The sequence below is a fragment of the Phymastichus coffea genome, unplaced genomic scaffold (assembly GCF_024137745.1).
Source record: "Phymastichus coffea isolate CEN01 unplaced genomic scaffold, Cenicafe_Pcof_1.1 PCOF00002, whole genome shotgun sequence".
NCBI lineage: Eukaryota > Metazoa > Arthropoda > Insecta > Hymenoptera > Eulophidae > Phymastichus > Phymastichus coffea.
The window spans coordinates 7,911,138-7,934,701 of NW_026706813.1; the positions used below are offsets into that span (position 1 = coordinate 7,911,138).

General features: G+C 41.0%; 1 protein-coding gene across 2 annotated transcripts in view; it reads left to right on the top strand.

The window, feature by feature from the left end:
* The window catches only part of LOC131663355 (nuclear protein AMMECR1), a 274,431-nt gene that overhangs the window by 213,177 nt on the left and 37,690 nt on the right, over window positions 1–23,564 (top strand). For both annotated transcript variants that reach the window (XM_058933720.1, XM_058933722.1), the window contains one exon: window positions 18,369–18,574. In XM_058933720.1, coding sequence (XP_058789703.1) covers window positions 18,369–18,574 — 206 coding nt within the window. The remainder of the gene's footprint in view (window positions 1–18,368; window positions 18,575–23,564) is intronic.

The window sequence follows — 23,564 nt, forward strand, 5'->3', positions numbered from 1 at the left end:
TGTAAAAGAGAAGAGGGGAGTTAAGGGATGTCTCAGGTTTAGCCCTTAACCTAATCGTCGCTGCGTCCGCTCGGCGCTATTGCTTACGAGGACGTCCCGGTCCCCTGCGCTTTCCTCGCGAACATGGCCCATTTGCGGGGGTAGCTGGCAGGACCACCTTCCGCACGTGCTGAGCGGTTCTACGTGGCCTGCCTCTTCCCCTTACCGCATTTCCATCCAGGTCGTCTCCACCTGGTGCCTGAGGTTCGCACGCAGGGTTCTTGCGCGGCCTACCCCGGCCTCGCTTAGCCGGCGCTTCGATCGGTACTTCTGGAGCCGCCGCGGGTTTCTCACACTCGTTCGCGGGGGCTGCAATCGCGACGCGCTCGCATATCGGATCCTCGCTGGATTCCTCGACCTTCGCTGGCGGATCGCCTACGCCCTCCTCTTTCTCCAACGGTGTTGAGTCCCCGCCTCCTGGTTCCTCGTTGTCCTGATCCGAGAATGGACCGAAATAGGGCTTGAGGTCCTTGGCGTGGACCAGCTCGGGCAACTCTTCCTGCTGGTTACCTAGGCGGTAGGTATTAGTCCCACATACCTCCTGAATTACGTATGGACCAGCATACTTCGGCGCCAACTTCGCCGAAACGCCCTGAGCTGCGGAAGACAAGATGCGGTTCCGCTTCCACACCCAGTCCCCAACCCTAAAGTCGGCCTGACGTCTCCTCCGATTGTAGTAGACCGCCTGACGGTCCGCCTCCTCCCTGGACTTAGAGCCAGCGCGTTCCCATAAATTGGGTAACTGGCGCATGTGCTCACCCCATTCGGTCAGTTCTTGGCCCTCGGAAGCTTCCCGAGCCAACTGATCCTGGGCCCTCCTAAAGGTCGAGGGGGGAGTGGGCTGTCTACCGAAGACCAGCATGGCCGGGCTGTAACCTGTCGCGCTGTGAGTTGCCGAGTTCAACGCGAAGTTGAACTCTGGCAGGTGCTCATCCCAGCTCTTATGGTCCCGCTCCACGTACGATATGAGCATGGCCTTGAGGGTTTTGTTCACTCGCTCTGTGGGGTTTGCCTGTGGGTGGTAAACTGGGGTAAGGGCGCGCCGGATGCCGTTCCTCGACAGGTAGGCATCGACCTCTTGATTTTTAAATTCGGTCCCGTTGTCCGAAAGAAATATTTCTGGCGCCACAAACCTGGTTACCACCCTCTCGTGCAATTCCCGTACAATGGTCCTTCCATTGGCCTTACGTACGGGTACACACTCCACCCACCGAGTGAACAGGTCTAAAAAGACCAAAATATATTCGAACCCTCTCGAGCTCTTTGGGAAAGGGCCAGTAATGTCACTGGCCACCACCTGCCAGGGTCGCGAGACCTCTCGACGACCCATCAGCCCGCAAGGCGGCCTTTGTTCCGCCTTGCATTGCTGACATACCGGGCAACTCCTCACGTACTCTCTGACCTGATCGTACATCTTCGGCCAGAAATACAGGTGCCTGGCCCGGGAGAACGTCCGTTCTCTCCCCAGGTGTCCCGCTGCTGGCGCATCGTGCACCTCCTCGAGTACCTGATGCCTCTTCTCGGCAGGAACCACTAACTTCCAGGCTTCCTCGTTGTCGATGGACCCTTCGCTCTCCTCAGTCGGATTGTAGTGATACAATCTCCCTCCGACCACCTTCCAGGTAGGTTGAGAATGTGGATCCTGGCATACTTCTCTATACTTTTGAAGGTACCAGGCATCGGCAGTTTCCGGCTGATGAGTCATGGCACCCACTTCTACCACCCCCTCCTCATAGGCCCTAGATAAAGCGTCTGGCACCACGTTGAGGTCTCCCTTTCGATACTCGATATCGAACACATGCCCTTGTAGTGCTAACGCCCAACGCGCTAGCCTTCCTGTAGGATTCCTCATACTGTGGAGCCACTTAGGGCAACTATGATCGGTGATGACTTTGAAGTGGTGCCCCTCAACATAAGGCCGGAACTTCCCGATAGCCTATACTACTGCCAGGCACTCTCGTTCGGAGACTGTATAGTTCCTTTCCGCACTGTTTAAGGAGCGACTGGCGTACTCAATTACGCGCTCCTGTCCATCGATTTCTTGCGTCAACACCGCGCCTATCCCACTATCGCTCGCGTCCGTTTGTAACACGAACTGCGCGCTGGGATCTGGTGACTGCAAGATCGGTGCCGAGACCATTGCGTCTCGTAACCGTTCGAAAGCCTGCTCCTGTTCCTGCTGCCACGCAAACGGGATGCTCTGCTTCGTCAGGCGGCTTATCGGCTCAGCGATGGTTGCGAAGTCGGGTATAAAGCGACGATACCACGACATCATCCCCATAAATTGCTTCACCTGTCTGATCGTCCGTGGTACTGGGTACTCCATGATTGGCTTGATCTTCTCTGGATCTGGCCTTACCCCTTCACGGTTCACTAGCACCCCCAGGTATTTGACTTCCGACTTACAGAAGTGGCTTTTGGTCTTATTCACAGTGAGGCCCGCACCCAGGATTCGTTGTAAAACCAATCCCAGGTGTCGCTTTTGCTCCTCAAAAGACGGCGAGATAATAATCACGTCGTCGAGGTAAGCAAAAGCAAAAGGATCTAAATCCGGGCCAATCACTCTGTCCATCAACCTCTGGAAGGTCGCGCCGGCGTAAGACAATCCGAAGGGCATTCTCTTGAACTGAAAATGCCCCAGGCCGGGGACTGTGAACGCCGTAATGGGGCGCGACTCCTTTTTAAGAGGTATCTGGTGGTACGCGATACTCAAGTCCAGTGTCGAGATGAACTTCGCATCCCTGATCCTTCGCAGGATGTCGCTCATGAAGGGTAATGGATAGGCGTCCGGCTTGGTTACTGCGTTTACCTTCTGGTAATTTACGCAGAACCGGTATTTGCCATCTGCCTTCTTAACCATCACCACTGGACTTGACCACCCGCTGGTTGCTGGTTCAATGACATCATTGTCCAGCATGGCCTTGACCAGCGCGTGCATTTCGTCTCGCACCCTGTCGGAGACCGGGTAGTATTTCTGTTTACAGGGTCGAGCGTCTCCGATATCTATCTCATGCTCGACCCCCACAGCACAGCCTAAACACTCGCCTCCGTCCGGAATTAATCCGTCGACGAGGCTAGCCACTTCTTGACGCTGTGCTTCCGTGGCTTCTACCAGGCCTACGGGTGCGAGGCACGACGTACCAGTGACGCTTGCCACTTCCAACGGTACCGCCACTTTGGCTTTCGCCAAGTACAGCTGGTCCGTGTCAGGGTTCAGGTTGGCACTGAATTCCCTTACGAAATTCGCGCCGACATAGCAGTCATCAGACAGCAGTGGCGTTATAGCGACCCTTACATCTTTTGTGATTCCCCCTACCGTGAAGGGGAAAATCACATGACCCAAGATGGGACATGGGCGACCGTCGGCGAGCTTCGCTTCTCCCGCACGCGTGACGTCCAGACCCAACCCCATGTCTGATGCCAACCTAAGCCCGAGTTGACCCATTACCGTCGATGAGGCCCCGGTGTCGTAGAGTGCCCTTAACTTGTAGGCACCTATCCCCACCTGAAGCCACCATCTGGTCTCATCCTCGGGTCTATACCTGCGGGGAGCTTTCGCCGTCTCTCTCCCCTCTGTGGACGGGAGGCTTTCACGGCTCTTCTTGCCTTGGGCAGCCGCTACTCGCATCGACGTGCTCTCACCCGCAGGTGTCTGGGTCGCCGGCGCATCCCCTGGAGTGTCCGGTGGTCTCCTGGAGCTTTTGGGTCTGACGGTCTCCTCTTCGACCCATTCAAACCCCTGCTCCACCACCTGGATCCGGCCTCCGTACCCTTCGAGGATACAAAATGCCCGGTTACCCAGATCAGGCATCTGCTCGGTCGCTGTCGCTCCCAACGCCACCGCACTGCCAGGTCTCGTGGGGTCCGATACCCCTGTCGAGACCTCCCTGAACCCTGGGGTCGCTGACGGGCCCCTGCCACGTTCAAGCGACCCGCGACGAGAGGTCACCTTTATTGGGGACGCGGAGGGGACCTCCGTCCTCCATTTCCCTGCCCGTTTCCCTTGTTGCAATCCGGGCAGTACCTTCTGGTAAAGCCTAGTTTGCCACAAGACGAGCACTTAATCGGTTGGGAGTAGTCTATTTTCCTCCGCTGACCCTCTCGTCGCTGGCCAGGAGACCCTGGGGGGGTTTTATTCCTCCCCTTTTCTTGCGGCCGACCCCTCGGCCGCCTGGGAGAGTTAGCCTTCCTCTCCTTAAAGTACCGGTCCATATCGCGCCGCAGGGTCGCAATCTGCGACGACAGATCCTCAATGCGGTCTGTCGCCTGCGTTGCAGCGATTGTGGGCCGGTCCTCGGGTCTCTTGGCCGGGGCTTTAACCGGTGACTCGGGTTGCAGCTGTTCCCTACCCCGAGGCTTGTTGGACATGGCCGCCGTTCGGGGTCCTGCCCGGGGCGGTGGTGCCTTAGCTGACACCCCCATGTGCTCGGGGTACAACGTGGACGTTGGCTCCAGCCTGGTCCTCGGGCGCTCGTCGTCTCGCAAGGCGGTCTCGATCTCAGTCGCCCGGGCGTGGAATTCGTCCACGTTGGAGAACGCATTCCTCCGCAGCTGCATCCGGATGGCGGGTAGGAGATTTGCATACAACAAATCTAACTGCCTCTGCTCTGGTAACGGCGGGCGTAACTGGGCCAGCATGAAGAGGAGGTGGCAGGCATATTCTCGCACCAGCTCTCCCTTCTCCTGGTATCGGGCTTGGGCCTCTTGCAGCAATCTTTGTTGCTGCAGCTCACTCGACCCAAACCAACGTCGAGCGCCTGCCACGAAGTCGGCGTAACTTCTCCACTTGAACTTGTTAAGCTCGTACCAGGTCCTCGCAACACCTTCGAGGAGCTCTGATACCGAGCACAAGATTTCGCCGTCTGTTAGCCCAGAGCCCGCGCGTAGATCCTCCAGTCTCGACAAGAAGGTGTCTACGCACTCTGAAGCCGTGCCAGAGTATCGGAGCTTCCATCCTCGGACAATCCTACCCGCATCCCGAGTCGCGTAGTACCCCGACGCCGCATTGGCGTCGTACCAGGCGGATCCTTCCGGGATCGCCTGCCCTTCATCCATGTCGGCGTCTCTTGGTCCTCTTCTTGGTGGCTGTGCCGTCCTTGAAGGCACCTGCCTTTGGGGAGCCTCACGAGGTTCGCCAGGGGTCGGTCGCTGGGGTTCCGGGGTACTTCCTGGTACCCTTGGGTCGTAGTGGCACGTATACGTGGACTGGAAGTCCACGGTCCTCCGGGGCCGCTCTGGTATGACCATTCGTCGATTGGTGGGGTCCCTGTTCCTTAACTGCTGGACCTCCACCTGCAGAGCGGTCACCTGGTCGCTCCACCGCGCGCATACCTGGTCGTGTCTTTCCAGCATCTCTAATATGCGGTTTATCCTGACCCGGTTGCGCTCGATCTCTTCCTTTAGTCGTTCGGTCACGCACCGCTCTTCCTCTTCTTCTTGAGGTTGTAGCTCCGCGTTCTCGAAACGACGAGCTCTTCGCCTATCCGGCGATCCGGTTGAGCCCTTGTGCTCACTACTGACCCCCTCCGTGGGCCCCGTGACCTCGCCGGTCCCCCCTTCCTCTGCGGGCTCTCGCTCCCCCGTCTCGCTCTGACTCTCCTCCTCTAAGTTGTCGTAGACCGCGAGAGTCCGCGTCAGGTTCGCCTCTACCACCTCATCTCTATATAGCAGCATGAGTGGGTGGGCGACAAGATCCTCAGCATCAGCTGCTTCTAATTCTTGTCGCCTGGACTCCAGCCACCTCTCTCGGCTCCTTCGCCTGCGTTGTGTCGCCTCCCTATCCAACGCCGCTCCTTGGAAGTCTAGGTCGATATATTCGCCTAGCAACCAATATGCTAATCGAACTGCCTGCATCAGCTTGGGACCGTCTGTACGCAACTCCAGTTGCGTCAGGTATCTGTCCAGCTGTGTCGAAGGCAGTTCCGAAGCCCACCGGGTTATCGCGTCGGCGGTATCCTCCATGTCGCTTATGCTGGGGCGTAGGTGACGGTTGAGTTTAATTTTCCTAGTCGACCACTACCGCCTCCTATCGCCCAAGGCGTGAGCGGGGTGTTGCGATTTTTATCGCCAACTACCCAAATATGCCTTTAATTACAAGGCAACAATACGCGTGGCTTGTGGGTGTGTGCAGGTGTCGCGTACTCTAAGGAAGTACGAACTTCCACTTCGCAACTACCTACCTATAGGTGGAGGCTAACTGTTTGCTAGCTCCACCGGGTTAGTAAGTCTAACCCTACACACACCCCAATTGCGCGCTCTGCTGCTACTGTCGCTCGGTGACTAACCCCCACTGAAATACTTTAATGTGTATGTAAACACTTAAAAAGCAAAAAGTTAACCAAAATGCGATTTGTCACCTCTTATATTCGCGTTAGAGCGACTCCGGACGTCTCTTCGACCCCTGGGGTTAATGTGCTCTCGGCTCACAAAAGCAGGTGTTATTGGGTCGGAGAGGCGTCTTTCCCCTACCGCAAAGCACGTACCGAACGAGCCACGCGTTATTTTACCCGCTCGCACCTTATTACGCACACGCGCAAACGTCTCTCTCTCGCGCGCGTCGCTCTCTCTTTTTGTGCAAATTCCCTCGTATGTGAGTCCTAATTTTAGTTGGGCGCCATGTAACAGGCTGTCGTTTAGTCGGTAATCCTGTAAACGTACCTTTATTTACGACTAGACGACGCCTTGTTATCTCTGTGCTCAAAGCACAGCAACCTACCTTGTCTCGGAGTGCGCCTGCGCAGAGTCTCCTTACTATTCCGAGTTGGGTTCCCCCAACTCGCCGCTTGGCGGCGCTGTCGCCCTTGCTAGTAGCGCTCGTGCGGCCGCCGCTGGAACCCAAGTTGAAGATTCCCGCCTATGGAGATTTTCGTGATTCGTGCTACGCTACCGGCGAATTCGAATCAAACGTAAACAAATACTGACGCGACCTCCGGACAAAGGAAAGACTAAATAACGACTATTTGATTTGAAGGTGACGATTAATATGCACTTTATTTATGCAACTTAGTTACACGAGGGTTTGGCCGAGAGACTTACGCACGCTTGCGCGAATGACAACACACGCAGATTGAGAGAGAGAGAAAACCGCGACTACCGCGAACTAACCGCTCGCGCGCAACAATTAATTACCTCGCGCACGCTGCGCGGGATCGCACGCCAATTACAACGGTAAAAAGGGGGAAGGTGCACCTACCGCGAGAACGATGAGGATACGGTGGCCAACCGTACCCGAACAACAAATCGCTGGAACGCCGCTTCGCTGCTCGCTGCATCGCCGCGAATACTGTTGCTGCTGTTGTTGTTGCTGCTGCTGTTGTTGCTGCTGTCACTGCTACTGCTGTTGTTGCTGTTGCTACTGCTGCTATTGCTGCTGCTACCGCACCCAGCACTTCGCACCAAAGTTCGCACCTCTAAGTTCGCACCACCACACGAAAACGTAAAAGGGCTCGGAAAACAGGTTAGCTGCACGATACAGGCGGACTGAGTGGCACAGTCATACTGCCGGTCGGAGCCTCCCCTCCTGGTCATTGCCCCTACGCGCTCTCTCTCTCTCGCGAACCAAACGCGGCTCCTCTCGTTTATCCGCTCATTAACCTCGCGCGAGTCTGACGATTTTCGGTAATCGTTGCAATATATGTATATATATATAAGTTCTGTAATTTAATTTTATCAATTTATTTTTATTAATAAAATAATTTTATATAAAAAAAATAATGTATATATTTGCTATTCCCCCCCTCTACTCTACTATTTCATGAATTAATAATACTTAAAAATAATAATAAATAATAATAAACTAATAACGACAAATTAATAATAAATCAATAATAAATTAATTAATAATAAATTAATTAATAATTTATAAAAATGCACTCACCAAGACAGGCGAGCACGGCGATGGTGTATCTCTTGGATAAGCACAGGCATTCGGGTTTGCAGTAAATATTAATGTATTGCGCGCGCGCACACACACACACACACACACACACACACACACACACACACACACACACACACACACACCCGATAACGTGTGATCTTAAAACACGTGCACATATATGGATGAAGTCGCGGCGGGGGGACGCCGCAGTCCAGTCGCTTTTTGGTTGTGTGTACATAATATACGCAATAAGAGATATCAAGAGCTAAAAGCAGCCGTATATATATTATTATAAATAAATGAATTCTTTCAATATTAATATTGTATTATAATATAAACATACGTTTTGTAATGTAGATAAAATTGAATAAATTAAGAGTTCTTCCGCACATACATAGTCTGTTATAAACATTAAACAATTATGTTGTGCGTTTCCATATATTCTTAAAATGTATTTAAAAAACAGATGTACTGAGGTGGCAATAAATAAAATTGCGAAACGTTTATAATAAAAATAAGTGTTTAGTTTATTTATAGGGACGACTCCTAAGATCAAGATTACTAATATAATTATCAAACATCAGGAGTGGAAAAAATTAACAATAATTTATATCATACGATCTGTGATTGAAAATTAAGATCGGATTCCATTGGGGAATTATGGGAAATTTTTTTAAATACATTTTAAGAATATATGGAAACGCACAACATAATTGTTTAATGTTTATAACAGACTATGTATGTGCGGAAGAACTCTTAATTTATTCAATTTTATCTACATTACAAAACGTATGTTTATATTATAATACAATATTAATATTGAAAGAATTCATTTATTTATAATAATATATATATTCAACAGATGTACTGAGGTGGCAATAAAGAAAATTGCGAAACGTTTATAATAAAAATAAGTGTTTAGTTTATTTATAGGGACGACTCCTAAGATCAAGATTACTAATATAATTATCAAACATCAGGAGTGGAAAAAATTAACAATAATTTATAAAAAAAAATATATTTAAGGGGTGTTTCACCTCCTAGAAACCACCTCCGTCAAACTATCAGCAGGTTAATCCACCTAACCCTGGGATAAACAAGTTTAGTCGTCTGTTATTTCTTGAAATAATTTAATTCTATGTATGAGCGAGCTACCTCAACTAACCAACCTGCACCAAACCCCCATAAACCTCCCTTACCAAACCACATGCAGGCTAACCCACCTAATCCTATGAAAACCAACTTTAGTCGTTTGTTATTTCTTGAAATAATTGAATTTTACACCATAAGCGAGTTATCCCAGCTGTATAACATACCTCTTATCCACCTACCCCTAACCTATCTAACCCCCACCCTTATAAACCACCCTTACTGAAACACAAGCAGGCTAAACCTCATAACCCTGGGAAACACGAGTTAAGTCGTTTGTTATTTCATGGAATAATTTAATCTTACGCCTGAGCGAGCTACCTCAATTAACCAACCTGCCTCTAACCCACCAAACCCCCATAAACCACCCTTACCCAACCAAATGTAGGCTAATAGACCTAACTTTGTGAGAATTGAGTTTATCAGTTGCTTTTTCTTAAAATTATGGATTTCTACACCGTACGTGGGGTATCCCATTTTTTTTAATAAAATATATCTGTAGCTCAAACATAATTTATGACAAAAAAAATATGTTTAATACATTTTATTTTAATAGTACCAAAATGGCGAGAAATATCTTAAAAATAAACACGAAGTCTAATTATCATTTATAGATCTATCCGTATATATTTATATTCATATGTACATACATAAATATATTTACGTAAGAGCCATCGTACGCGATACTACATATATTTTGAGTTTTCATAATAATTTTCATCTTTTTCTTTTTTTCATTTATTGGTAAATTAAAATGTATCTGTCAACGAATTCCTTACAGAAATGATAATCATCGAAAATTTGTTTAAAACATAATGATCTTTTACACCAACCACACCGTATTATAGCAACATTTTTACATGCTTCTACTTCGCAATGTACTACTGTGGGCAAAAAGTAAGGTGAATTTTCAATTTAAACTTCGCGGGCTTAACATTTCGGGCTAGTTCTTTTTTTCTTGAGTTGGTAGGACTGCGAATGACATCTGGGACAAATTTCATCTCAATGTCATCATCAGTAATATATTTACGCTTGTGTTTACCAAACGACCAAGAGTGCATGTTTCGATTTTTACAATGTCTGATTTAATTGAGCAAAGAAGTGCCATCAAATTTTGTTTGCGGAATGAAATTTCGGCTGCGGAAACGTTGAGGATGTTGCGGAAGGCCTTTGGTGATTCTACCATGTCGCAGAAAAATGTTTATAAGTGGTACAAAGACTTCAAAGACGGTCGAGAACGTGTTGATGACTTGGAGCGCTCCGGACGACCATCGACGTCAACAGATGACCAACACGTCAATAAAGTGAAGGAATTAGTGCTCGAAAATCGTCGGTTGACTGTTAGAGACCTTACTGATATGATCGGAATATCAGAAGGATCTGTGAAAACAATTTTGAAAGACCATTTGGGCCTACGAAAAGTCAAATCTCGTTTGGTACCGAAAACGCTCAATTTCTTGCAAAAAAGTCGCCGCGTTGATGTGTGTGAAACAATGCTTTCTGACTATCAGGACAAGCTCAAATGCATGATTACGGGAGATGAGACTTGGATTTATGCTTACGACCCTGAAACAACCGACCAATCAAGCGAATATCGTGCTAAAGGCGAGGCCAGACCGAAAAGAGCACGTCAAAGTCGTTCAAAAATCAAGGTCATGATGACAGTTTTCTTCGATTTTCATGGTGTGGTGCACTATGAATTCCTTCCACCCGGCCAAACTGTTAATAAGGAATATTATTTGAGCGTTATGCGTCGTTTGCGTGAAGCAATTCGTCTAAAAAGACCAGAATTATGGGCCAACAACTCTTGGTTTTTGCATCACGATAATGCACCATCTCACACTGCACTCGTTCTTCGTGACCATTTCGCCAAAAATTCGACGCATATCGTTCCGCAACCACCGTATTCGCCTGATTTGGCTCCGTGTGACTTCTGGCTATTCCCAAAACTCAAGAGACCACTCCGGGGAACGCGTTTCGAGTCGATTGAGGAGATAAGAGCTGAATCGAAGAAGGCGCTGATGGCTATACCGGAAAGGGACTATTTGGCATGTTTCGAGGATTGGAAAAGACGTTGGCATAAGTGTATTTTATCGGGAGGGGATTACTTCGAAGGGGATGACATTGATGTAGAAGAATAAATAAAGATTTTTCATTTTACAAACAAATTCACCTTACTTTTTGCCCACAGTAGTATATTGCAAGAATCTCCAAAACTAAAATCAACAGGGTCATCTGTTTTAGCTGGTTTTTCAGCAATGTAGCCGCTTTTATACCAAGCGTATTTAAAAATATTTGTATATCTTGGTGAAGAAAGCTGGTTATGGACAAGAGACTGCATTTTTATGATGTTACGAGGGTTGCTACTTATATTTTGAGCCTAATAATGAAAAGACAGTAATTTATTATCTAAAATGGCTTTATTGTTTTTCGAAGTATTCTCCATGATGATAAATGCACTTTTGCATGCGCTCGAATCAATTCTCGTAACACTTTTTCCACTCTGATTGAGGACTCCAAAACATGGTTTTTAAATGCATCAACGGCTTCTTCAGGCGCCGAAAAACGTTGTCCACGCAATTTATTCTTGATATGCGGGAATAAAAAGAAATCATTTGGTGCTAAATCAGGGCTGTATGGAGGATGACTCATCAATTCAACGTTTTGGCCAGTCAAATAGGAGGTTGTTTTAGCTGATGTGTGAGAGCTTGCATTGTTATGATGAAGAATGATCCTTCGTTGTCGCTTCTTTTTTCGTATTTCACCAAGCACTTCTGGCAAACAAATGGTTGTATACCATTCAGAATTCACTGTTCTACGATGCTCTAACGGTACAGTTGCCACATGTCCAGTTATTCCAAAGAAACAGGCGATCATTTGCTTCGAAGTGCTTCGCGCACGAATCACTTTTGTTGGATTCGGCTTGTCTTGGAAGACCCATACAGTGGATTGCTGTTTTGTTTCGGACTCATATGCATAGATCCAAGATTCGTCACCTGTGTAGATGTTATACACAGCGTTTGATGCACCGCGATTGTATTTTTTGAGCATTTCTTTGCAGTAATTGATGCGAGCATCTTTTTGAACTTTTCTCAAATTATGGGGGATCCAACGCAAACAAATCATTTTTACAGCTAAATGTTCATGCAATATCTTATTGATGCTCGTCATACTAATGCCCAAGGATGCCTCAATCTCACGATATGTTACATGCCGATCTTGCTTTATTAGTTCGTGCACAGCATCAATGTTTTCTGGCACAACAACTGATTTTGGACGACCTTCACGACTTTCATCCCCGAGCGAACTACGGCCACGATTAAATTCGTTATACCAGCGTTTCACAGTGGCAAGGGATGGGGCTTCATCGCCAAAAGTCGAAGTAAGTTGATCGATGCACTCCTGTCTTGATAGCCCACGTCGAAAGTCGTAGAAAATCATCGCACGAAAATGTTCACGAGTTAATTCTATTTTTTGCCCGAGATGAATTTTTCAAGTTACTGTGAACAACACAAATTGCCCTCAAATGAAAAAATGTTCTGAAGAAGGTTATGGTTAAAAATGTCAAACTTTCCACTGGAAACGTCAGGTGGCGCCTCTAAACACTTAGTATTGCCAAGGCTCAAAATATAAGTAGCAACCCTCGTATTTCTTAAATGTATATTCATTTCATAGTCCATCAAAATTACTTGATCTGATAAACGTCGAACGAAGTTTTTCCAGATACGAAATACGTAAACATCGAGTGGTTGGATGTTCCCTGTCGTTCCCGTGGGAATTTTTTTTATATTAACAATTTCGTTTGTCGGCATCGTTTCCCTTACAGCTTTATCGCATTGTCCACTCCAAGAGTCGAGTAAAAGTACAGATTGAGATCCAACATTTGGATAAAAAACTTCTTTCAACCAAATTTTAAAATGATCTAAAATAAAACAATTTCAAAATTTTTTTATGTCATTGCATTATAATAAATAAAAATATACTAACTTTTCGTTAATTTTTCAGATTTAGATGCTTCCACATACACATTTTCTGGTCTAAATAATGAAGATTCCACTATGGGACCGAATTGACCACTTTTTTCTTTTAATACTATAAAAAGTGGTCATAAAAGTTTCCCAGTTCCTGATATAGTTGGCTGAATTGTATAACTGTGCGTTGTCGATGAAACCGACTGTACCAGACATTGCACCTGCTTTTCTCGTTCAACTGCTAATGTTCTTCCCGAGTGCATTTCTAATTGGAAACCACTCTGATCTGAATTATAAAAGTTTGCAATGCCGATTTCTGGTATACATGATTTAACATCAGCTACAAAAGCATCAGCATTAGTTTGTAGTTCTTCTTTACTTTCTAATGTTTTTTTGGTGATAAATTTATTTATTTTTCTAGATACTATTCTATGAGCTTTTTTAAATTTTAGTAACCAATTTTGAGAAGTCTTAAATCTTAATCTTCATGGCCAACAATTTTTTGAGCTTGCAATGCCCATTTCCGTATATCTCGATCATGCACTATCGTACCAGCTGCAATAGCAGCTTTTAAATTATCAAACGTGTATTGGCAAATTTGCGTATTTTTTTCTCGGTAAGTTCCATTTTTATTAATTGTTTTCGCCCAATGTTTAAGTTAACTTATAGATGAAACTTTTTTGAATCTATGTTGTACAGTATCCAGTTTTAAGTTTTTGTTTTTTCCGCTCCTCCAAAATTCTACGGCTCTTTGTTTATAATCAAATGTGATTTCTTCATCATCATTTGTGCACTGATTTGTTGGTGCAAAATCAGGATCAGGAAAGTGATGTTGAACTTCATCTTCGATTATTTTACTGATTTGTTAGTGCAAAATCAGGATCAGGAAAGTGATATTGAACTTCATTTTTGATTATTTTAGCATCAGTATCTTTATAATCTTCATGAAAATCTAACGTCTCTTCAACAATCATATCAATATTATTAAACTCATACACGGCATCTATTAATATTTCTTTCAACTTTTCTGACAATTTAATTTCTTTGAAATTAATCTTGCTATCTGGTATTTGTAAACTTTGAAAATATGCTAATAATAAATTCACTACGTTCAAAGGATTGATCTTCATGTTTTAATCTAAAACAAAATCAAGATATAAATACTCTTTATGCAGTTGAATAATTTTACAAAAGACAAAAGAAAACCTAGTCTATAGATAGAATTTGATCATACGTTTTTAACAGTTATATTTTACATGTTTACAAATCAAAATATTTGAATAAAATTAGATATGATAAGTGACATAAATACTTACGTAGTAGACAAAAACTTTTCTTCTTGTTATGTACTACATTTTTGTGTTCGGGAAATTTTTATGTAAATATAGAAATAAGTTTATTTATAAATCCAGCACTATAAAAAAACTTTAACTTTTTAAATACTTGACTTTTCTTCAACTACTATGAATAATGAAATATGTATCGGATGTCTTATTATCGTGAGGGGCGTAGATTTGATATAACTTATCTTCTTCGAGCCATTGATAAAACAAAATTGTAAATAAGATAAAGTGTACAGCAAAGTAAAGTACCAACAAAAAGTAAACTAAATCACAAGTGAATATTGAAAAAAGTAAACAGTTTATAAGTATAGAAATTGAGACTATAATAACTATTTATAACTATTAATATAATCAATTATTTTTTATAATTTCTTTTCTCATTGACAAATTGTAAATGATTAAAAAAGAAATAATAACTGTATTAAACTTCCACTTTTGAAATTAATAACTTGTTATTTTTCTTTATTACGAATTAACTTAACGTTTAAAAAATAATAACTATTATTATTACTCTTTTATACACAGCTATATGTAATACAATGCAACTTATATTTAAAAAAAAAACTGATACTATAACTGTTATTATTAATTTCGAAAAAACAAAATAGTTAATAATTATTTATAATATTTTTGTATTTTTTTTTTGTATTTATAATGAAAAGAAAAAAATAATTATTACATAAAATTTGTAATACTTGGGACATATTGTTATGCAGCATGAATGTTATTCAAGAAATACATTTATTTTTCGCTATTTATATAAGGTTAACCCGCATGTGTTTCAGTAAGGGTGGTTTATAAGGGTGGGGGTTTTGATAGGTTAAGGGTAGGTGTATAAGAGGTATGTTATACAGCTGGGATAACTCGCTTATGGTGTAAAATTCAATTATTTGAAGAAATAACAAGCGACTAAAGTTACTTTTCACAGGATTAGTGGGGTTAGCCTGCATGTGGTTCGGTAAGGGTGGTTTATGGGGGTTTGGTGGGTTAGAGGCAGGTTGGTTAGTTGAGGTAGCTCGCTCATGCATAGGATTAAATTATTTCAAGAAATAACAAACGACTAAACTTGTTTATCCCAGGGTTAGGTGGATTAATCTGCTGATAGTTTGACGTGGGTGGTTTCTAGGGGGTGAAACACCCCTTAAACATATTTTTTTTTAAATCCGGAAACACGTCAATTTAATTTTGGTATTTTCTCATTATCAGTGCGATTTTTAAATCACTCGAGCTGATTTACTATATTACATGTCGACATTACGACAAAGCTGTAAGGGAAAAGATGCCGACAAACAAAATTGTTAATATAAAAAAAATTCCCACAGGAACGACAGGGAACATCCAACCACTCGATGTTTATGGATTTCGTATCTGGAAAAACATCGTTCGACGTTTATCAGATCAAGTAATTTTGATGGACTATGGAATGAATCTACATTTAAGAAATAACATCATAAAAATGCAGTCTCTTGTCCATAACCAGCTTTTTTCACCAAGATATACAAATATTTTTAAATACGCTTGATATAAAAGCGACTACATTGCTGAGAAACCAGCTAAAACAGATAACCATGTTGATTTTAGTTTTGGAGATTCTTGCAATATACATTGCGAAGTAGAAGCATATAAAAATGTTGCTATAATACGGTGTGGTTGGTGTAAAAGATCATTATGTTTCAAACACTTTGTCGATGATTATCATTTCTGTAAGGAATTCGTTGAATGATACATTTTAATTTACCAATAAATGAAAAAAAGAAAAAGATGAAAATTATTATGAAAAATCAAATTAGACCTCGTGTTATTCTCGTGTTTATTTTTAAGAGATATTACTCGCCATTTTGGTACTATTAAAATAAAATGTATTACACATATTTTTATTTTTCATGAATTATGTTTGAGCTACAGATATATTTAATAAAAAAAAATGGGATACCCCGCGTACGGTGTAGAAATCAATTATTTTAAGAAAAAACAACTGATAAACTCAATTCTCCCAAAGTTAGGTCTATTAGCCTACATTTGGTTGGGTAAGGGTGGTTTATGGGGGTTTGGTGGGTTTGAGGCACGTTGGTTAGTTGAGGTAGCTCGCTCAGGCGTAGGATTAAATTATTTCAGGAAATAACAAACGACTTAACCTATGTTCCCAGGGTTGGGAGGTTTAGCCTGCTTGTGTTTCAGTAAGGGTGGTTTATAAGGGTGGGGGTTTTGATAGGTTAAGGGTAGGTGTATAAGAGGTATGTTATACAGCTGGGATAACTCGCTTATGGTGTAAAATTCAATTATTTGAAGAAATAACAAGCGACTAAAGTTGCTTTTCACAGGATTAGTGGGGTTAGCCTGCATGTGGTTCGGTAAGGGTGGTTTATGGGGGTTTGGTGGGTTAGAGGCAGGTTTGTTAGTTGAGGTAGCTCGCTCATGCATAGGATTAAATTATTTCAAGAAATAACAAACGACTAAACTTGTTTATCCCAGGGTTAGGTGGATTAACCTGCTGATAGTTTGACGGGCGTGGTTTCTAGGGGGTGAAACACCCCTTAAATATATTTTTTTTTAAATCCGGAAACACGTCAATTTAATTTTGGTATTTTCTCATTATCAGTGCTATTTTTAAATCACTCGAGCTGATTCCCGATATTACATGTCGTAAAACAGGACAAAAAATAGCGTATTTACCCCTATTAAAAAAGGGGTTGCAACCCTTCGGTATAAATGTTATGTCCTTAAAAGCGCCTTTTATAATAAATTTTTTAACGTTGAGTTTACTGAAAAATATTTATTTGATTCTGAGAAATATTAAAAAAACTGATTTTAGGGGTTCATTTTCAGGTTAGATTTCATCCGTTAAAAGCCGTTATGGGCCGATAAAAAAAAACACGTATCTAATTTTTTTTCAAGTACTACAACATATCCCAAAATCATTCAAATCGGTGAGGTCGGGTTGGGGTAGTTCCCTTGTAAGAGTGCTGATCTCATAGATCATGCACTTCAGATCTCTGATATAAGACCCACTGATCTGTGGCCTGCCTAATTTACCTACTTATTTCTTAATTTTCTTAGCCAATGATCTGGCTTGTTGATTTTTATTTAGGTTTTAGTTGTCTGGCCTTCTCCGCGGTCTTTTGTTGCTTACAATTTTCCTATTTTCGTCGCTGTTTTTATTAAAAGTAGTCATGTTTTCGCCTATGAGAATGGCCTTGTTGACTGCTACTACTTTTTTATTATATGTTTGGAGAATACTATTATAAACATAACTGTTACTAATAATTGGCTAATAATTTCTTTCTGAGTAGAGCAGAGTGTTGGTACGTCTGTTAACCTTAATGATCAAACGCTGAATAGATTGTAAAGTTTTACATGTTTAAATCATCGATTGGTTAAATGAAACATAAAAATTATTTTACTTTGGATCGAAAAAGATGCTAATATTCCAAACAACTAAATTTAAGAGTGCGAAAGGGTTCGATCAATAGATTTTATAAAATCGATTTACCTAAAAATTTGATGTTTGCACTCATGTAAACAATTGAAAAACAAATAAATAACATCTATTTAAAGATAGAGAATAGACGTTTATTATTTATATTTCGTTATTATAATAATTTCAGTATTAGTCCAAATATATCCAAAATTGTTAATGAATACGAATAATTCAGAAAAAGGTGTGAAACGAAATGTTGCAAATAATTTATTTATTTTTATTCCATCTGAAAAACCGTCCTCTACTCAAATCGACGAGTGGATTGTCTGTGATCAATTATTTCAACGTTTTTCGAATCATGTATTATTTTCTAAACCTATTTATTATGGTCATTAACGCCTATTAATAATTATAATTTGCACCTATATCTTATCACGAAAATAATTGTCTACTCTTTATCTAATGTGATATTTTTTAATAATAGAAAGAGATTCAAGTATAAATATGTATTATCAAACTGTTATTTCTGTCTTCCAATGTAATTAGTCATCCATTTTTTTTATTTTCAGCGCTTTTAAAGATTCGCGCTTCAATCCAATCACGAGAGATGAATTTTCCAGGCTACATGTAAGCGTATCTATATTAAGGCATTTTGAAGATGGAATAAATTATTTAGATTGGACTATTGGCCTCCACGGGATAAGAATTGAATTCCATAACGAAAAAGGCAATAGAAGAACAGCTACATATTTACCAGATGTTGCAGCTGAACAAGGTATATACGAATGCAATATAGCTTTGCTTTCAATTTTTATAAGACTTATAAACCACTTTTCAGTATTTCTTTAAATTAATAAGTTTTTCCCTCAAAAAAAGATTTGTTAATATTGTAAATTATATTTCTATTATATTTTAGAGGACGTATATTAATACTTCTGTATACGCTAATTTTTATGCAACGTTCCTGAGCAACTTTCATTTAAACTTTCTAAATAAATATTATCTTAAGAGAGTATCATGTAAGTACTTATTATCTCAATTATTTCCAGTGGTATTGATAGTCACTTATCGTCTAAATATCAATTGTGTTTGAGGTAATATCAGCTTTGTTAATATACGATTATAGTTTTGTAAAAATTATGATAAAAGGATGTCGTACCATAAATAATTAGAAAATTAATCTTTTTAATGAAATAATTCCGGTTCAGAATCTTTCACTTATTCTGTACGAAGCAAATTTCAATATATTTTTCTCGAAATAAAATTTTATAGTTTTTCATTATACATATATTGTAGACTCTATATTTTAATAATCCTAGAAAAAATAGTTCGATTGAGTTAAATATGATGACTAAGCCGGTAACTATAGATAATTACATACATTTCGTTAAAAATATGTCTTAACGCTATTTATTTGATTTATTATTTAAATTGTAGCGTGTGTATAAACTTTCTAAGAGTATCGTATAACATGTTTTATATCTAATATTGATCAATACCAATAACTATGCTGTTTCCTAGCATTCAGTTTAAATGCTACTTCACCCTGAAACTCAATGATCGACGAAAAATAAAAATTATTGTGTCTAGCGGCGGGTCGACATAAAAAAAAGACCAAGAAAAAACAGGCCACACACTTAGCTCATAAATTAAGATGAAAAATTGCGTACAGCTGAGAAAAGAAAATTTTTTCCGTGAACAGCAGTTTTCGTCTCGCGCATCTGGCAATTTTCGGAAGTTTGGAAATGCATCATAATAATCAGAGCGAGTTTACGACCGCGCCATCCGGAGTAGCCAGATTGCGAACATCTTTGTAAAATAGAAATCTGCAGCGCACATGTGCATCCTACCCATAATACCGTTATTTTATTTCAAATAATTTATTCTCAATTTTATTAATTTCTTTTAAATTAAGGGAAGCACATTTGCTTGCAGATCTCTTAAAAATATACGAGACTTATCTTTATTGGGCCGAAAGACTAACGCTCGCGAACAGTATTTTACAATGAATACTATCCGGTGAGACAGAGAGAGAGAGAGAGAGAGAAGATTCGAAATTTACCGCGAACTAACGCACGGCGCGAATAGAAAAAAATCGCTATCACGATTGACGAAATACCGAATGTATTTTGTCACGCAATAATGACGGGAGGTGCACCTACCCTTCGGTGCAATTACGGTGATCAGCCGTAATTGTTGATGAAATATATTAACTGCCGCTACCCTCCTATTTATCAACTGCGCTGCCTCAGTCTGCCTTTAATCTGCTGCAATACTGTTTCTGCACTGCTGCTACTTGCTGCTGCAATACCGTCGTTGCACTCACGCAAGTAATTGTCACAGAAAATCTTTACGGCGAAACACGGTGCAAAACAATATCGGCGGTAAACTCGTGTAAACAGCTGAGGCGTAATTGTTTATTCAAATGATCGCGCGCCCCCTCTCTCTCTCTTAATTATTTGTACTAACGCACGAGAAGCAGAATCGCGAACGGATCGATTAATTGAATCGACTACCGTTGCAATTCATTAAGATTTTTACTGCGAATTTTGTGTATTTATTCGTTAAATACGAGGTGTGATCAAAAAGTAAGGTGAATTTTGAAATTTAGCGGGCTACGTCCGTTCGATCTTCGACTTTTTTATTTGGTTATGTCGGTACACTCGTCTAGAACATACGTTCCAAATTTCTGCTTTGTAGTATGTTTGGTTTGTTTGTGAGAGGCATCAAGGTTAGAAGTGTTTTGCGTGCTCCACGATTTGCTGCTGTCTAAAAACATGGATCAAAGAGTTTGCATTAAATTTTGTGTGAAAAATGGAATCAAATGTTCCAAAACACTTGAAATGCTGAAAGTGGCATACGGTGAGTCTACTTTAAGCCAAAAAAATGTTTACAAGTGGTATAAACTCTTCCAAGAAGGCCGAGAAGACACCGACGACGAACCTCGTTCTGGACGCCCCAGCACATCAACAACTGATGAGAATGTTGAAGAAGTGAAGAAAATAGTGTTGGGAAATCGTCGAATTACCATTAGAGAAATTGCTGATGATATTGGCATCTCATTTGGTTCGTGCCAATCAATTTTGACGAGTGTTTTAGACATGAGACGTGTGTCAGCGAAGTTTGTTCCGAAATTGCTCAATTTCGACCAAAAGAAACGTCGCATGAGCATCGCCCAAGAGCTACTGAATGACGTCAACGATGATCCAGATTTACTCAACAGGGTTATAACAAGTGACGAAACATGGGTATACAGTTATGACGTCGAGACTAAGACTCAATCGTCCCAGTGGAGGCATTCTGGATCACCAAGACCAAAAAAAGCACGCCAAGTTCGATCAAATGTAAAGGTTTTGCTTACAGTTTTCTTTGACTGCAGGGGCGTGGTGCATCATGAGTTCTTGCCACAGGGTAGAACAGTAAATAAGGAATATTACCTGCAAGTTATGCGCAATTTGCGCGAAGCAATCCGCCAGAAACGTCCGAATTTGTGGAAAAATAAAAATTGGCTTTTGGACCATGATAACGCCCCTGCTCACACATCGTTGCTTGTGCGCGAATTTTTGGCTAAAACCAACACAGTAACGATGCCACAGGCACCGTATTCCCCAGATCTGGCCCCCTGTGACTTCTTCTTGTTCCCAAAACTGAAGAGGCCCATGAAAGGACGGCGTTTTGCCACGATTGAGGAGATAAAGACGGCATCGAAGGATGAACTAAACAAGATCACAAAAAATGATTTTTTGAAATGCTTTGAGGATTGGAAAAAGCGTTGGCACAAGTGCATTATATCCGAGGGGGATTACTTTGAAAGAGATAAAATAAAAATTGATGAATAAATAAATATTTTTTGAGAAAAATAAAAATTCACCTTACTTTTTGATCACACCTCGTACACTCAACTTTACGTTAGAAAATTTAAGAATGGCTTGAACGAAAGTTAATGACTATATTCATTATAATTAACTCTGATTTTTCAGTATTTCTTAGGGCTCTTTGGTAATCAATTAATAGTTAAGACTATTAAAATCTTGTTTGTTTTCAGATAAATATGATCCTTAACTTTTGTTCTGTACTTCAGTTTTATTGTAGATTAAATAATATTTTTGTAAAATTAGAGTACCATTCACACAATTGCATTTAGATAAAATTAGTTTATATAATTAAAGATGAAAATAATACATAGTGGGCCATTTGTGTGAAAGCCCAAAACACTTGAGTGAGGCCACTCCCGCACACTCCGCCCCCGGCCAATTAGGGTTCGAATTTCGCTTACGCTTGAGACACTCCCCAAATTTTCCAACCAATTAAATCAAGAAAGTTTAAGTTCTTCCTGCCCAAAAATGACAAGGGTTTTAGAGTGGGAGTCTCTTGCGAAAAGCATAAACGGAAGCTCTTTAAGAAAATTAGGCAGTTGTTTTTTCCAGTTCGTTTAGATTTTTCTAGTTTCTCCAATTCGCTCAGTTCGTGCAATTTTTTCGAATTTGTTTAATTCGTTTAAGTTTGTTCAAGTTTTTCCAGTTCGTTCAGTCTGTTCAGCCCGTTCAGCCTAATATTTTATAAAAAGGACCTCCGTGTGTGTGGGAAAACAAGTATAAAAAGTGAGTAAAAGAATTTAAATAAAAAACTTAAACTCTAACTACTTTCGATTAATTTTTCTCTAATTTTTAGTTCATTTCTTTCCTTATTCTTTCCTTTTCTAGTTTCGCGTACGGTTTTTCTTTTTTTTTTTAGATAGTTACACTCGATTGCCAAGCGTGTGGTCGGGTGCATATTAGATAGGCTCCCTTTACGTTATTTTATTGCCAAGAGTGTGGTAAAATAACGCAAAGCATTACTATATTGCCAAGCGTGTGGTATGGTAAAGCTTTAATCCTCCGTCGCCGAAAAGAGAATTTCCCACGATAGTGGCAACGCACGTCCCGGTTATTGTCCGAAAGGATAGACCAAAAAGTGCGCCTGAGAATTGTCTCATCAACCGACGTTACACTAGTCATCATGTTATTACAAAATTCCACATGACGTTGAAAAATATTTTCGTTTAACTTATCATTCATAACTTATGAACCAGTCTTACTTTATAAGACTGACGTTGATTGATTTCAAGCACAGATATAGAAATTCTATCAAAATATTGTACAATTGTTTTAATACTTAAATAAGGGTTTTCGGTAAATTTATAACGCGAGAGACGATGTAAAAGCCGTTGCTAGTTTCTTTGCTCAGATTTGTTATGAATAGATTACTTGTGGTGTGCTCGAAATGCGTGAATACGCACTAGATATAAAGATCGTCTTGAGCTACAAAAAGAAGATTTTAAGAAAGAAAAATTTAAAAACAATATTAAAAATTAAAATTCTTAAAAAGATCATAAGTCAAGCAACGAAAGATCATGATAGAAAAGCAAATAAAAATATATTCTATGAAAATTAATTTACGATATAACAGGTAAAATTAATAAAAACAACAATAACACGAGCCATATTGATATCATTCCAATAAAAAATAACAGATCCTCAAAAAATTACTAAACATTTCAATGAGTACTTGTACAATATAGGTAAACGTTGAGGAATAAAATTCAAGTAATATTTAAGTAAATAACGATATACAACATTCAACTATAAATAAGATGAACTTACTTTACCAAAGTATTACTTTACCAAAGAATTCATTATTTTTAAATAAATATATTATGATCTCTAACGAAAAGTTTGGATTTAGAAAAAATAAAGATACCAATGATGCTCTTTATCATGTAACTT